Source organism: Odontomachus brunneus, unplaced genomic scaffold (genome assembly GCF_010583005.1).
Source record: "Odontomachus brunneus isolate Ranch 3 - 2012 unplaced genomic scaffold, Obru_v1 Obru_scaffold_331, whole genome shotgun sequence".
NCBI lineage: Eukaryota > Metazoa > Arthropoda > Insecta > Hymenoptera > Formicidae > Odontomachus > Odontomachus brunneus.
The window spans coordinates 87296-102184 of record NW_022639781.1 but is presented as its reverse complement, the minus strand read 5'-3'; the positions used below and the strand labels follow the sequence as shown (position 1 = coordinate 102184).

Below are 14889 nucleotides of genomic sequence, written 5' to 3'. Positions count from 1 at the left end.
ATATCGCTGGCACACCGCATTCAGCGGTGGGTCGCCATCCGCTTCGCTCGGGCCTTTCGGACGACGTCACATATGGCCGCCACGGCCCTGGCCGGTCTCCCCCCCCCCGCTGGAAGTCCTTGCCCAGATGCACGCTGAAAACTATCGGCGTGTCAAGGAGCTCCGGGAGCTGGGGGAGACCTGGAACATTTGGCCAGGGCCATTAGATTGGCGAAGGACCTAGGCCGTCAACGCTTCCTCCTAAGGTGGAGCATCCACCTGGAGGGGGCGACGGGCCGGTCGGAAACGAGGGTCGCCGAGGCCATCTGGCTCTGTCTAAATGAGTGGGTGGACAGGGGCCGCGTGGAGTTGTCCTTCCGGACAACGCAGGTAGTCACCGGACACGGATGCTTCGGTGAGTACCTGCATAGGATAGGCAAGAAGTTCACCTCCCGTTGCCACCACTGTGGTGACGAGGTGGACTCGGCGCAACACACCCTCGAGGAATGTTTCTCATGGGTAGTGGAGCGCCGAGTCCTGATTGATGTGGTGGAAGCGGACTTTTCTCACCTGGCCCTTATCAGGGCCATGCTAGAGGGAGACGAAGGCTGGTCCGCCGTCACCTCCTTCTGCGACACAGTTATGGCGCAGAAAGAGGAGGCGGAGCGAGAGAGGAGGGGCGAGACCGCCCCTCGGGACGGGGTGAGGCGCCGCAGGAGACGGGCGGCGTCTCACCTACCCGCACATCAGCGCGGGATCGAGGAGCACCTGTGGGCGGGGATGGGACGTCATTGCTGGCGTCCCTTCCCTAAGGGGAACCAACGGGTGCGCCGTCGCCCCCTCCAATGCCGCCGAGTCCTCCTGATCATCGTCGGAGGACCCGGCCCAGGGAAGATAGGAGGCGTCTGGTCGGGCGGGGGAGGCGTGTCGTAAGGCGCGACTCCTCCCGTGACAAGGAGTCAGACCAGGCGCCTCCGAGAGGTGGGCAGGGCGGCCGGTTCGCAAGGTTGGAATTTTAGGCCGCTCACCCCTTCCCAGAGCCAGGAGGCTCCTGACCGAAAGGGGCGGAGGGGAACAACGACCCCTCCGCCCCTGCAACCTCGGTCGGGAGCGTAGGGACGGGCCGGGTCCGGACGGGACCGGACCCGGCCAATAGCGCCCCTACAGGTGAGGTGTGACCGGACGAAGGGCCCATGTAAAGGGTTGGTGACACGGGCCGGAAGGGAATAACGTCCCTCTAGGCCCGGGAAGGGAGCGGAGTTTAGGTTTTCTCCGCCCTACGGCTGAGGGAGTCCCGGAAGTAATGCGCAAGCGGTTCGCGGGACGCCCTCGCAATGGCCGCGAGGGGCCCGGCAGAGGTTTTAGTGGGTAGGCCCCCCCCCCCCCGGACAGTTAGTTCCGGGGGGAGTGTCCCACACTACCTCTGGGAAAGTCCCGTATTTCCCGAGAGTATGCGTAAAGCATTTCCTCTGCCTAAACAAAAAAATTAGTGTACTAGTAGAGTGATTCGGCGGACTGTGCGCGCAGGCGTGCGGCCTAAGAGTGCGGACGAAGGAGCTGTACAGTCTGCTCAGAAAGTTAACGAGATCTCGCAAGCTGTACAGTCAGTTCGAGAAGTAAGGGCGGTACAGTCCGTCCAAGAAGTCATGGCGGTACAGTCCGACTGCGATTCCGAGTCCGGCGCTGTTGGCTCGATGTCGCATTCCGGAGTTGATAAGGAGACCCTCAGGGACAATGATGTGTCGGGAAAAGAGGCTCTGCGGCAAAGAGGCTGCAGACTCTAAATTGATAGATCCTACCCTTCATGCGGGCTCAAAGAAGATGAACATGGGGAAGGCTGAAGAAAGGATAGAAGAAAAAGTAGAAAGAGAAATGTGTAAGAAAAGAGACAAAATGCCGATGCAGAGCTCTCCTATGCAAATGAGTCTTGCTCTGATGCCTTTCGGGAACTAGATAGCAAACATGGAGCAGTGGTTGCAGGACCATTACACTGATAAAAGGACCTTTAAGATCAAAAGTAATTAACTCCTTAGGGAAATGAGGACAGAAGATTCGACAACAAAGATCTCTGACATAGATGTTGATCCGGAGATAGTATCTCTTCTCCATACGTCAGTCTCGCCTGGTTTAAGGGCAATAACTGCCTCGGGCAGGATTGATTTGACAGATAAGACCATGCCGCGGTCGGGCATGTCTGGAGAGGCGCCCCCGCTACCGCACCGTGAGACACATTTAGGAGAAAAAGAAAGAAACCGCCTTCACCCCCGGATGGCCAATCGGTCATTGACCATATTGATCTGACGGGGAATAGATCGATGACAGGGGCTAAGAGAAAGACTTTGCTGGGAGACAAATCGGTCACCCTATCGGATGACCCTAGACTAGATTTCCCCTCGCTGGACAATACAAGGGGAGAACCTATAGTTATCTCCTCCGTAGAAAGAGACACGGATGTGAGTGAAAATAAGAATCGGAGGAAGAAGAGAAGCAAAGGAGATAGAAACAGACAACAAGACCAAGTCCGACAAATATCTGTCTGTTACCCTGACTTATCTTCAAATGAATTATCAGAGGAAGTTGAAATCCATACGGGGATAAATACAGAAATTTGCCCTTGACGGCTATAAGACAAGAAATACATGAGTCCCTTGCGGAACTAGATACTTTGAGAGCAAAAAGCTCCAACATCAAAGGCTCGATAAGTGACAAAATGAAAAGGCTGGTGGCAGAGGCCAAAGAGGCCACATCGGCGTTGGCTTGAGGTCACGTTAAATGGAGATAAGACCGTTAATGACACAGCTGCAAACGCTGCAAAGAAAGGTAGAAGACCTGGAACGTGAAAATGGGCGTTTTAAAGCTAAAGTGAAAAGCCTAGAGAAAGAAAGAAGCTGTCAGGATTCATTAAAATACGAGATAGCTACCCAAACCTCCAGTTGGAGAAATGACCTGCAACAACAACTGCGACTAACAAGGAATATAGAACCTTGTCAACCCAGACAGAGACTTTGGAGACTGGAAGAGCAACTCTCAGCACAATAAACAAGGAACTTGCCTTGCATCCTAAAATGGCAAACCATAGGATCTTGATAGAAGCAATGGATATTGCTGAGGATGAAAACGCAATAAATCGCCCCCGAAAAAGGAAGACGGTGCCCAGTGAGCTAGATTCATGGACACTCAAAAAGGAAGGGGGCCCTAAGATCTTGGGACTCTCAACCCCTATAGCCCAACCGAGGAAATTTCCTCGAATATTAGAGAATCGGCAACTTGGTTCCACCAAAGGCCCAGGTAAGGATGGACAAAATAATTGGAACAAATGAGGAGACTCCTTCTACGAAGGAATCTGTTCTCCCGTATGGAGACTGAGGAATGGGTTGAGGTAACAGCCAAGGGGCGCAAAAGGACCATGAAGAAATTGGATCAGTTGAGTGCCTCCCAGACTATAAAAACCCCAGAGATGGTACAGGCAGATGCCACTGCCCCATACAAAACTGGTAATGGGAACTCAAGACCAACGCCGACGCCGGCGCCTCGTCGTCGACGAATCCCCCACACAGCGGCTGTTACAATAACGGGTAAGGAGGCTACGTTCTCTTATACTGAGGATCTGCGAGCGGCACGACAGAGCGTCTCGTTAGCGGACCTGGGTATAGAGGGAACCCGGGTAAGAAAGACTGCGAATGGCGAATATGTTATCGAGATTCCGGGCCCAGACAGGGAAAAGCAGGCGTCGGCGCTCGCCGCTAGATTAAAGGAAGTCATGCCGACAGGAACAATGGTGAATACCCCACTTAAATTAGGCGAAGTAAAAGTCTGGGGTTTTGACGATTCATTGACCGGGGCGGAGATCGTTGATGCCTTGGCGCAAGAGGGAGAGTGCCGCCGGGAAGAAATACGCGCTGGCCCGATCAGACTAAGCCGGAATGGATTCGGCTCAATATGGATCAGGTGTCCCTTAGAAGCGGCAATTCGAATGACGGATAAGGGCAGACAAGCAATTGGGTGGAATTATGAGAATGGAACTTCTTGGGGCCGATACAGTTCTTCCGCTGCTGGAGCTTTGGGCACGTAAGAGGCACGTGAGATGTACAAACTCAACAGACAGATCGAATGTGTGCTACAGATGTGACGAAGTAGGACACACAGTTCGGGACTGTAAGGTGGAGTCCCCGACATGCCTTCTGTGCAAGAAAGATGGGAACCCAAGCAACCACCGACTTGGAGGATAAAAATGTAAAGCGGCCCATCGGACCGATGCCGGACGGAAGCTGGGTACCAGATTTCAGGATTAATGATGGAGATGCTCCAAACAAATTTAAATAATTGCAGGGAAGCATAAGACCTTCTTGTGAATTATATGGAAGAATTAAAAATAAGTATAGCACTTCTATCGGAAACATACCGAATCCCCCCGAGAGACCATTGATGGTTCTCAAGCTGTGACCAACGGGCGGCCATATCTTGGGCGCCCACTAGGACGAGCTACCCACTGGTCCTCAGGAACAGAGGAGATGGATATGTGGCGGCGTCCTGTGGCACCACCCTGCTCGTGTCCTGCTATATGCCACCCTCTTTAACCCTTGCGGAATTCAGAGCTAGAATGGAGAGAGTACGGGACTGCGTGCGCGGACATGGGAGTGCTAACAGCCGGTGGCTGGCGATTTTAATGCTAAGGCAAGAATGTGGAGTGCTAACAGCACAAATGCAAAAGGAAGAATCCTCGAACGAGTTATGACGGAAGTTGATCTTGTACTCATTAATCCAGGCTTTACAGCAACTTGCAAAGATGCTAACATGCCAGACCTCGTTTGGACTACAGCTCTGCTGGCGAAAGAAACGAGAGGATGGCGAGTCCGGGCGGACCTCGCATCTCTCTCAGATCATGAATACATAACGTACTGTATTGAGCCCATCACCCGAATCCCGTGGAACGCCGGTGACACTCACGAGAAAACACCCCTGTCACCTGGATGGGTGTAGAAGAAGCTAAGCAAAGAGCGACTCGTGGACGCCCTCCTGATCAAAGGATCGGAGTCCGGGGCGTCACAAGAAACTGTAGAGGATCAAGCCAGATGGGTCGTGGAAACAATGACTCAGGCATGTGATGTAGCCGCACCGAGAAGACGACAGTTGAATCGCCCACAGATGTACTGGTGGTTCGAGAATATTAAAAACCTGAGAGAGCAGTATATACAAGCAAGGCGAAGATACACGAAGACTCGACGCAGAAGTATGAACGCGGCTTCTAGAGATGGGACTCCCGACAACTCTGAGGAAACAGAGAGAGAGAAAGCCTTAAGCAAATGCATCTGAGAATGCGTCAAGCCCGGAAAGAGCTCACCTATGCGATCAAGAAGCCGAAGGCAAAAAGTTGGCACGAGCTGATGGAGGACCTTAATCGGGATCCATGGGGATTGGCCTATAGGGCCGTCCTCAGGCGATTGAGGTCTGCAGCGATGCCTGCTACGGAACGCCTCACGGAAGAGGAGCTCCACAAAACCCTCGACAACCTTTTCTCGCGGGAACAGAGTTATATATATAGGAGGGAAGAAAGATTAACCACAGAGACTGGGCCCTATACAATAAAGTCACTTGACGAAACAGATGTAACGGCCTTGCGTTACGTGCGGGATAGTCTTAGCCGGTGTGGTCCGGGTTTCGTGTGTGAAATGAAAACCAGTGGTATAGGTGATAATAATGTGGAACTATATTCTAATTTCGAAGCTATTTACAATTATTTACAGGCGACGTTACGCCGTTGGCGCGTGGTCGCGTTTTTGCTCTCGTCGGGAGCCGTTGTTGTCGTCTCGCGATCAGCTGCGAGCGTCGAGGCGCGCGAGCGTCAGGCGGGACGCGGTCGGAATTGTTTCCTGATACACTACTGTTCGTCGTTCGGAGTTCGTTGCCTCATCGGTTTTAATCTGTTTATCTATCCTGGTCTTTCCTTGCTGGTTTAAAAGCGCTCATTGTCACCGTTATCTTACGCCCTGTATGCGTTCGCGATCGTAAGTGTTAGCGGCGTAGCGTGAGGAGGAAAAAGGATGCCGACGTCGCGTATCCACTTCGGTCGACGGAGCGAGGTACAGATAGGAAGCCGACATCGCGTATCCACTTCGGTCGGTAGAGCGGTATCGGAGAAAAGATGTCGACGTCGCGCATCCACTTCGGTCGACAGAGCGGAGTATGGAAACCGACGTCGCGTATCCACTTCGGTCGGTAGAGCGGTATCGGAGAAAGGATGTCGACGTCGCGTATCCACTTCGGTCGACGGGATGTCTAGGATCTCTAGGAGTTTTGAGTTCTGGTCGGTCGTGCGCCTGAGAAGAGCCTTCCGATCAATCTCTCTCGATATCAATTTTCTGTCGGCTTTTATACTAAGTTATAACAAACAGTTCGACTGTTTGTTGACCTTGCGGTTATTCCGCGCGCGGTTGTTCGGCGTTTTTCTTGTTAGTAATTGTTTTGGATGTCGTGACGTTTTCCGGATCGTCACACAGATATAAGGCGGGCATTAACGCTCAGAAGAAGGGCAGCCACACCTGGACTAGGTGGAATTCCTGGTGTCATATAGCGCATGTCGCCGCCGGGATTTATGACTCGAATTGCCTCGGTCTTTACCCGCTGTCTGCAAGAAGGCTACTTCCCAGAAATCTGGAAAGTCGCTAAACTAGTACTTATCCTAAAAGCAGGTATTTCTGAAGAACCTTTGAAGTACAGACCTATTTGCCTTATAGATGACCTGGGAAAAGTACTGGAAAGAGTCATTTTGACTCGACTAAGGAGAGAAACACTTGTGGACCCTGGAAAAGACCTGAACCCAAATCAGTACGGATTCCGAAAACTGAAATCCACCACTGATGCGCTACTCCGAATGCGGAATACACGGAAACGGTCTGTAGCACACGGCAATTACGGTTAGCATTGATATAGATAATGCGTTTAACATGCTTCCATGCAAAGTTATTATCCACCAACTGCAAAAAAGGGCTTTTCTGAGCGTCTAATCAAGGTTATAAGTAGTTACCTAACACATAGGAAGATAAGCTTCAAGGGGTGCGACGGGCGACAACACTCTCGTGATGTTGTGGCCGGGGTGCCACAGAGATCGGTCTTGGGCCTCACGTTGTGAAACGTCGCTTTCGACGCGGTCCTATAACAGAAACTACTGCTCGGAAACAGTACGATATGTTATGCGAACGAACTAACCCTTGTGCTGACTCGGGGAAGCATCTATGAAACGGCCCGAAGACGTGCCCAGTGCAGTGTAGATGCTGTGGTGGGCGTCATTAGGAAACTGGGTCTAAGGGTGGCTGCACATAAATCGGAGGCCCTCCTGTGTGGGAAAAAAAGGGACAGGATTATACAATTATATTATAATTGAGCAGGAGCCCATTCAGATAAAAGGAACTATGCGCTACTTGGGAATCATACTCGACACTGGACTAACCTTCAGGGCGCATTTCTCCTACGTGAAAGATAAGGTTTGGAAAGTGGTCCGAGCTCTATGGGCCATAACTAAAAACAAGGGAGGACCTGCGGAACACAGAAGAAAGTTGTACCTCCATATGGTGCAGTCGGTTATCCTATATGGAGCACCAGCGTGGAATGATAAGCTGGTAAATACGCGAATGGCGAGAACGGCGCTTTTAAAAGTGCAAAGAAATATGGAGTTACGGGTGGTGAGAGCATACCGGACGGTATCATATGAGGCGGCCTCAATTCTCGCTCGGGCTCCTCCTCTGCATCTATTAGCAACCCGAAGTACAAGACTCTACTGGAAGAAAAAACATCTCATACGGATGAGTACCCTCTCCAAGGACACTTGGGATGAAGCGGTGAAGTCGGCGACCCTCCTGCTCAACAGAAAATGGCGCCTCTATTTAGAAAGAGCAAACGCACCATCTGTCTGATTAAAGAACCTAATCCTTCCATGCTTTAAGGAATGGGTTAACAGAAGTTGGGGAAGCTTAAACTATGGGCTCACACAGTTCCTAACGGGACATGGATCCTTTGGAATCTACAGGGTAAGAATAAGAAAATCCCAAACACCTGGATGCATGCACTGTCCGGCGCCGCTGGATAGATCACACTCTGACGCACTGTCCACAATGGTGTGGAGAGAGGAGGGAATTGGAGCACGCCCTTGGAGCAACCCCCCTTATCAGCCTAGAGGATGTGTTCCCCGGATTTATACGTAACAAAGACAAGTGGAATGCGCTGTCCCGCTTCGTCGAGACGGTCGCGCGAGCCAAAGGGCAAATGGAACTCAGATGGGAGTTAGACGGAGGACGAAACTCGGACAGTGAGTAAACAAATGAAGAGGCGGGTACTTGTGGCGCCCCAGCTTTCACGGCACACACACATGCACGCGCGCACGCATGTGCAACCGCCGCCAAGCGTCAGCAGACACAAGCAGCAGCTATAGCCGCGCCAATTGTTCGCGATCGCACCGTAAGTGCTCGCTGAGCCAGTCGGTAATGTTATTCGATTCCGAGTCACCTAGCAATTCGGCACGTTTCTTTGTCCGTCCGTCCGCGTTTTCTCTTGGCCTCGCGTGCGACCGTACTTTCGCCGCATTCGGTACATTGCGTTTTGCTCGTGTTCGATCTTTTGTAACTTGTACTCGGTGCTCGTCTAATGTGCGGTAAGCGCATTAATCACGCAAATTCCGTTCCTTTCTTTTAATGCGTAGTCATAAGGACACACGTGTCGCGCTTGCGCATCGAATCTCACGTGCGCTCGTTTGTGAGAGGATCTCGCTCGTGCGTGGATCCCGCGTGCACTCGCCACCGGTGCATTCGCTCCCGTGCATACTCTGGTTTCGGCGAGTTCGCTATCGGGCGATAATTGCTTGTGCGGTAGTGTCAGAGCGAGCTCGGCTTCCACGTGCGTATCACGTGTTCGGCAAGCGAGCCGGCCGACAGTGTTTGTGCGCCTGTGACGTCACACGTTACCACGTGCGGTTCATCGTTGAGGTCAGCTGAGCGTCCTCTCTCTGAGGTCAGCTGGGCATTGTTGCGGGTGCATCCTGGCGACGTCCGCCAGCGAAGGGACGTGCGAAGCCCCAAGGGCCGTCCTGTCTTTGTTCGCTGCGTCCGACATTCCGCGTTTGTAGTGCTGTCCACGTGTTCGTACACGTGAACAACGTCGTGCCACGTATCGATCTACAAGGGCACTATACGTGTACTCAAGGCAATTACAAGCCTTTGCTCGCGAGTGTTGTTATCGGATCGGATCATGAGAGCCCTGATAACCTTCAGATCGAAATTTCTTTATCCGTATAAATAGCCACGTAATGCTATCGCGGGTTTTCTCTTTCTTTTGTATAAATGTCTCCGTAAAAGTTTTTGTTTCGTAATTATTGCATTACTAATAATAGGTTATTCTCTATTGAGTCAGAGATTGACGTGCGTCAATATTGAGCTCTTTTTTATTTCTTTTTGTGAGATGTGTGTGTGGTTTTCACACATAGTGAGGTTGGCGGGAAACCGCCGGCGCCCCTCATACTCATAGCTTGACAGGAACTCCGAATTAAACAGGAATGGGGGGCTGATTAGAAGAGAAGGTAACTTTACCTCACAAATTGAACAGCCCCCCCCCCCATTGGTGGGATCGCCCCTCCGGCGGGTAGGGTCGGCGCCGGGATACCCAGCGCTTCTTGGACGACGGCACACTGGTGCCGGCTTTTCCGGCTGTGGGGACCGTCTTAATGAGTATAGAAGGCAGTAATGAAAGGAGAGGGCGCTTGGCAGTGCGTGTTCTTAATGGACGGCACTCCCTTGCGTTAATACGGGTCGGGATTATGGACGGGGGTCTAAGTCTCGATCCAGCCACTCTCCCAATTGGGAGAGGAGTGGTGGTGGCCCACCCTGCTGAAACTAGACAGAGCCGCAAGGCCACGACTGGGGGGAGTGGAAGTAATGCGAGAGCGGTTCCCGCTCCCCCTCTCTACGCTGTGAGGATGATCACCCGTGGGGGGTTTTAGCGAGTATACGCTGAATTTTGTTCAGCGGGTCCCGCATATCCCCGGAGAGCCCCCCCACCCCTCCGGGGAATGCGTAATGCATTTCCCCCATGTAAAAAAAAAATGTTGTAATCGGACTCGTGTCGCTGAACCTTTCCGAAGTTGCCGATACCGGTTTTTGTACATAACATAGACTGAGAATTTATAACGGTCGCCGCCCGTTCTTAGTTATTCGTCGCGGTTTCGCGAACAGCGTATCGACCTCTCCGACGAACAGGTATCGGAGGGTCGGCGGTATGAAGGAAAATGAATTGAGACTCACTTAGTCTATTTAGACCACGTAGTTTTATTAGGGATCTCCTTTCGGAGACGATGTTCCACCGGTGTCCGTCGTAACGGGCGATCACTCGGCTTCCTTTTTCCTCTGTCTCGCCTCCCTTGGCCCTGGGCTCCGTTGTCGCCCCTCTTGCAGCGGCGTGCGGCTGCATTGCTCTTCCGCCTGACAAGGTATCTCGGCGAGGTACTTCTCGAGATTCGTCGTCACTTGTCTCGTTGCTGGATGAAGTGTTGCTGTTAATTGGGCGTATCTTTTGAAACTGTCGTTTGATGCTTTTTTTTCTTTTGTCATCGTCTTTCCTCTCTTTCCTTTCTTATTTCTGTGGCTTGTCCTGCTGGTACACTTTCGATTGTTTTAATGCACCAGGTTTCTTGTTTACGTTGACGTATGACAGTTTTCTTGTGATGATGGGCTCCAGTTCGAGTTTCTGTTCCTGTGAACCTCATCACTTCATCATCAGCTTTGATTCTTTAGCTTGGTTTAGTTGTCAAATTGTCGTGAGCAATTTCGTATTTCTTTATTTCTCGTTTTTTTCTAGTAGGATCAGAGCTGCGTCGATCTATTCGAATCGTGTTATCTTTACTATTGCCTGTTGTTTAATTTTGTTTTTAGATGTAGTTTTTAGTTCGGAATTTGTTCTTTCTTCGGAGTCACTATCGGCGATTCTTATTGCCTCTTCTCGCGCCGATTGTCTATTATTGGTGTATCCACCTGTAGATGGTTGTGTAACCTCCGTGATTATTATTGTTTGTGGTGTTATCTCTTCCATGTATAACGGGTCTTGTCTCATTTCGTCATGGTCGGTCTCTTCGTCTTCGGATGGTGTTAACATAATTACTTCCGGTTGTGTTTTTGTTTCTGCGGAAGTTAATTCTAGTTTCTTATGCAGTTTAGTTTGCCTTTTGATGCCTTTGTTTTCTTCTTGATGTTTTTCATGGGCTCTTTTTGTCTTATCTCTTTGTAGCTTTTCTACCGACAAACTTCGTTTTTTAACTGCTTTCTTTAGATTTTTTATTTCTTCTTTTAGTTTTCTCTCTGCTTCGCGGGCCTTTTCTTCTTGTAGTAGCTTTTCCCTCTTCTCCAGGTCTTTGAGCTTCTTGATGAACGCTTCCTTTTCTTTCTGCAAGTTTTTTAACTCCATTTTCTGTAAGCAGAGGATGTATCTCTTCCGTAGTTGTGAGTTCGACGAGTATATGCTTATTTATGGGGAAGGTTTTGTTCGGTGTACGCTTTATTATTTACATTTGTTGCGGTTTACGCTCCCGCTATTTCGCATTTTACATGATTTATTTGCTTAATTTAGGACTACGTATCAACTCCCAGGTATCATCTGAGTCTGGAAGAGACTCATATATTTGTACTTTAGCTGTTTTCTTCGATTTTACGTAATATTTCGCGCTACTATCGATATTGGTATAATTAGGGATTTTAACATATTGGGCTACTTTTGATCTTCGTGATGATGATCTGCGACTTGGTCCTGGTTGTGGAGATCTTACTTCATTTGTTTCTTGTGACTGCCTGTATGGGTTGTCATATTCTGCGCATGTGCCCGTTTTTCCACTTTCTTCTAGATTTGTTTCGAGTTCCGGTGGACGTTCAACGGGTTCTATCGGTCTATACGCTGGTATTCTATGTGGTCTGAGTTGTCCACTATTATAAGACCCTAAGTTTTCGCCTGTTAGCCTTTCTATTATATATACATTTGGAAATGGATGTTCGCGTATTCTAAATGGTCTTTCGTATAAGGGAAATAATTTTCGTATTTTCGCATATCTTTGGTCACTTCGGCGGTGTGACTTGATCCATACTTAATCTTTTATCTAATATTCACGCGCTGTTCCAGTGTTTTCGCTTTATCGTTTTCGTTTTTTGACCATTTTCCGTAGTCGGAAACGCGCAATTATTGTGAGATGATGGTAATCTATCGAATTTCGTTTGGGTAGGTGCAATGCTTCGGGTGGGCCTGTAACTAGGTCTGCTTGTTTATTTTCTAACGGCGCAGGTACGATACCAGTGCTTAAGTGTTCAGTCGCATTGATTACTAATTCGATTCGTGGGATCACATCGTCCCAACGCCGATGATCGTCGCATGCGTAAGCTCGGAGCGCTCTGCCGAGTTCGCGCATGATGTGTTCCACAGGAGTAGGTAAAGTAGGCCGGTTCTAACCCAAGTCCTCTAAGGAGGGTGAGAGGTGGGGGTACCGCGGGCGGTGGGTATGACGTCAGTGGGGGGGTTGCGTCACCGTGTCGGGGGGATTGCGTCATCGCAGCGAGGGGGATTATGTCATCGCGGGCGGAGGGGGGTGATGTCACCGCGGAGGGGTTATCAGCGGTCGGTAATTGGGGGGCATACCGATGTTATGGACGGTCGGTAATTTTTACCGATATTATATAACATTTAATTACATAATTTTTCCAACATATAATTTTTACCAGCATATAATTACACAATACCGATAGTACCGACGATCAGTAATTTATTACCGATATATATATATATACCAACATTTAATTACTTAATTTTTTACCAATATATATTTACATAATTTTTACTGTCATATTTACATAACACCGATGATCGGTAATTACCGATATTATATAATTTTTTTCTATCTGTTTTCGATAGATCATTTTACCAATCTGCGGCGGTTTTCTCGCGACGGTTTCCGCGGCGGATTTTGCGGCGGTTTCCGCGACGGATTTTGCGGCGGTTTTGCGCCGTCCGCCCCGCCCGCTTGCGTATTTCGCAGTGTGATTTTTTTAGTCACAGCTGCAAACGTATGCATTCAACAATTAGATGCGCGAGAAAAAGAATGTGACACATGATAGTCTTATTACTAATGAGCACATACACTGTGTCCCCGCGACAAGATTTTGCAAGCGTTTGCGTGTTATACATCATGGATAATATGTTATGTAAAGAACGGTAAGAAATGATAAAAAAACGGTAAAGAACGGCAATGAAACGGTAATAAAACGGTAAAGAAGCGGTAGAAAACTGTAAAGAACGGTAATTAACGGGAATGAAACAGTACAGAACGGTAAAAAACGAAAAAAACGGTAATGAAACGGTAAAGAAACGATAAATAACGGCAATGAAACAGTAAAGAACGGTAAAAAACGGAAAAGAAACGGTAAAGAACGGTAAAAAACGAAAAAAAGACGGTAATAAAACGATAACGGCTACCAAAAATCATAAAAACGATTACCGAAACGGTGTATTCCCATATTTATATCAAAAGTGCAGTCCAAAAGTATTCATGTAAGATCTCTCTCTCATGCGTCACAATGTAGCATTTTAGTGCTGTTGCATCGATTTGTGGTTGACAGTACGATGCGCCGAAACATGTGAAACCAGATATTATCATGAAGATCATCATGGTATGCAGATTTTGCACGTTTTGAAACATATAAAATCATGAGTATTACATCAGCGCATAGTTCAGTCGAGACCTAAGCAGCAACAGATACGGGACACAAGCAACAATTTGAACGGCTAAAATGGAGGAAAAATAAAAAAAGATATCAATGGTGCAGTTTTTGAGTGACAGAAAACTCGGTATGCGGGGAATAAATAAACGTGGTGTGAAGGAAAATGTTAAAGTTCTCAGGTTTTACTCTCAAAAGTGTTGGCCCCGTGACTTAGTGCAGGAGCACATCAATCAGATAGTGGAAGATGCATGCAGGATCACAACTGAGAATGCAAGTGAAATAAATACTAAATTGAATGAGCTTATAATGCATCCAGATATCAGAGTGCTGAATAATTTTAACCTTCAAAATTTCTATATAAAAATTCCAGCAGGTAGTGGCAAGTTTACACGTATAGTATTGTTTCATGACATACATTTATATGATGATTTGTGGAATGCTGATATGCCAATTTTGATCATGAAGCGACACGATAAACGCGAACTTTGTATGTGCTATCGAGACAGTTTACAGTGGCCAAAAATGAAATCAGTTGGGACGATGAATCTATGCTTTACACCGATCAAATACGGCGATGTCAACGGTGTTCGTATAGTGAGTCGGATCTGATCTACATGTCCCCACATTAATTGACTGATTGAACGATAAATTGAGAAATTCTCAGTACAATCTTAGGCATCACAAAGCAATATATTTTGTGCTGATACATCAATGTGTGGATGCTGTTGATTGCATGTGTGACATATGATTTGCAACGATTCAATACTGACGGACAGTCGTCTGTCCGCCTCGTCGGCAAATTACCGCGGTTCCCGAATCTCGACTCAGAATTTCGAACGCGAAGTTGGGCGCCAGATGCGGTAAGACCACACCTCTTCACCAACTACTTGTCACCAAATGAGACGCGAGAGTCGTTTGTCGCTGAATCGAAAATTTCGCGGGATCGGTAGCTCTCTTTTAGTTTGAGTCGGAGGTGGGGTGGGTATTGGGTAAGGTTCGTTACTAATTATAAGTCAAGAGGTTCGTTAGTGTAATAGCTCTTTATTTCTGCGAGACCCGCGCGTCCCAGTATGGTCAAATAATATAATCGGTGAACGCGATAAACGATAGTATTTAGCCACGACCGATACAATTTTCGCGAGGGATATGCGACCACCCCTACTCGGGCAAGACG

The 14889-nt window shown here is 48.7% G+C and overlaps 1 protein-coding gene across 1 annotated transcript; it reads left to right on the top strand.

The window, feature by feature from the left end:
* Window positions 1–3295: 3295 nt before the first annotated feature.
* On the top strand, window positions 3296–4051 carry LOC116853475. Its single transcript, XM_032834587.1, has one exon. The coding sequence runs from the start codon at window positions 3296–3298 to the stop codon at window positions 4049–4051; it is 756 nt and encodes a 251-aa protein (XP_032690478.1).
* Window positions 4052–14889: the final 10838 nt, after the last annotated feature.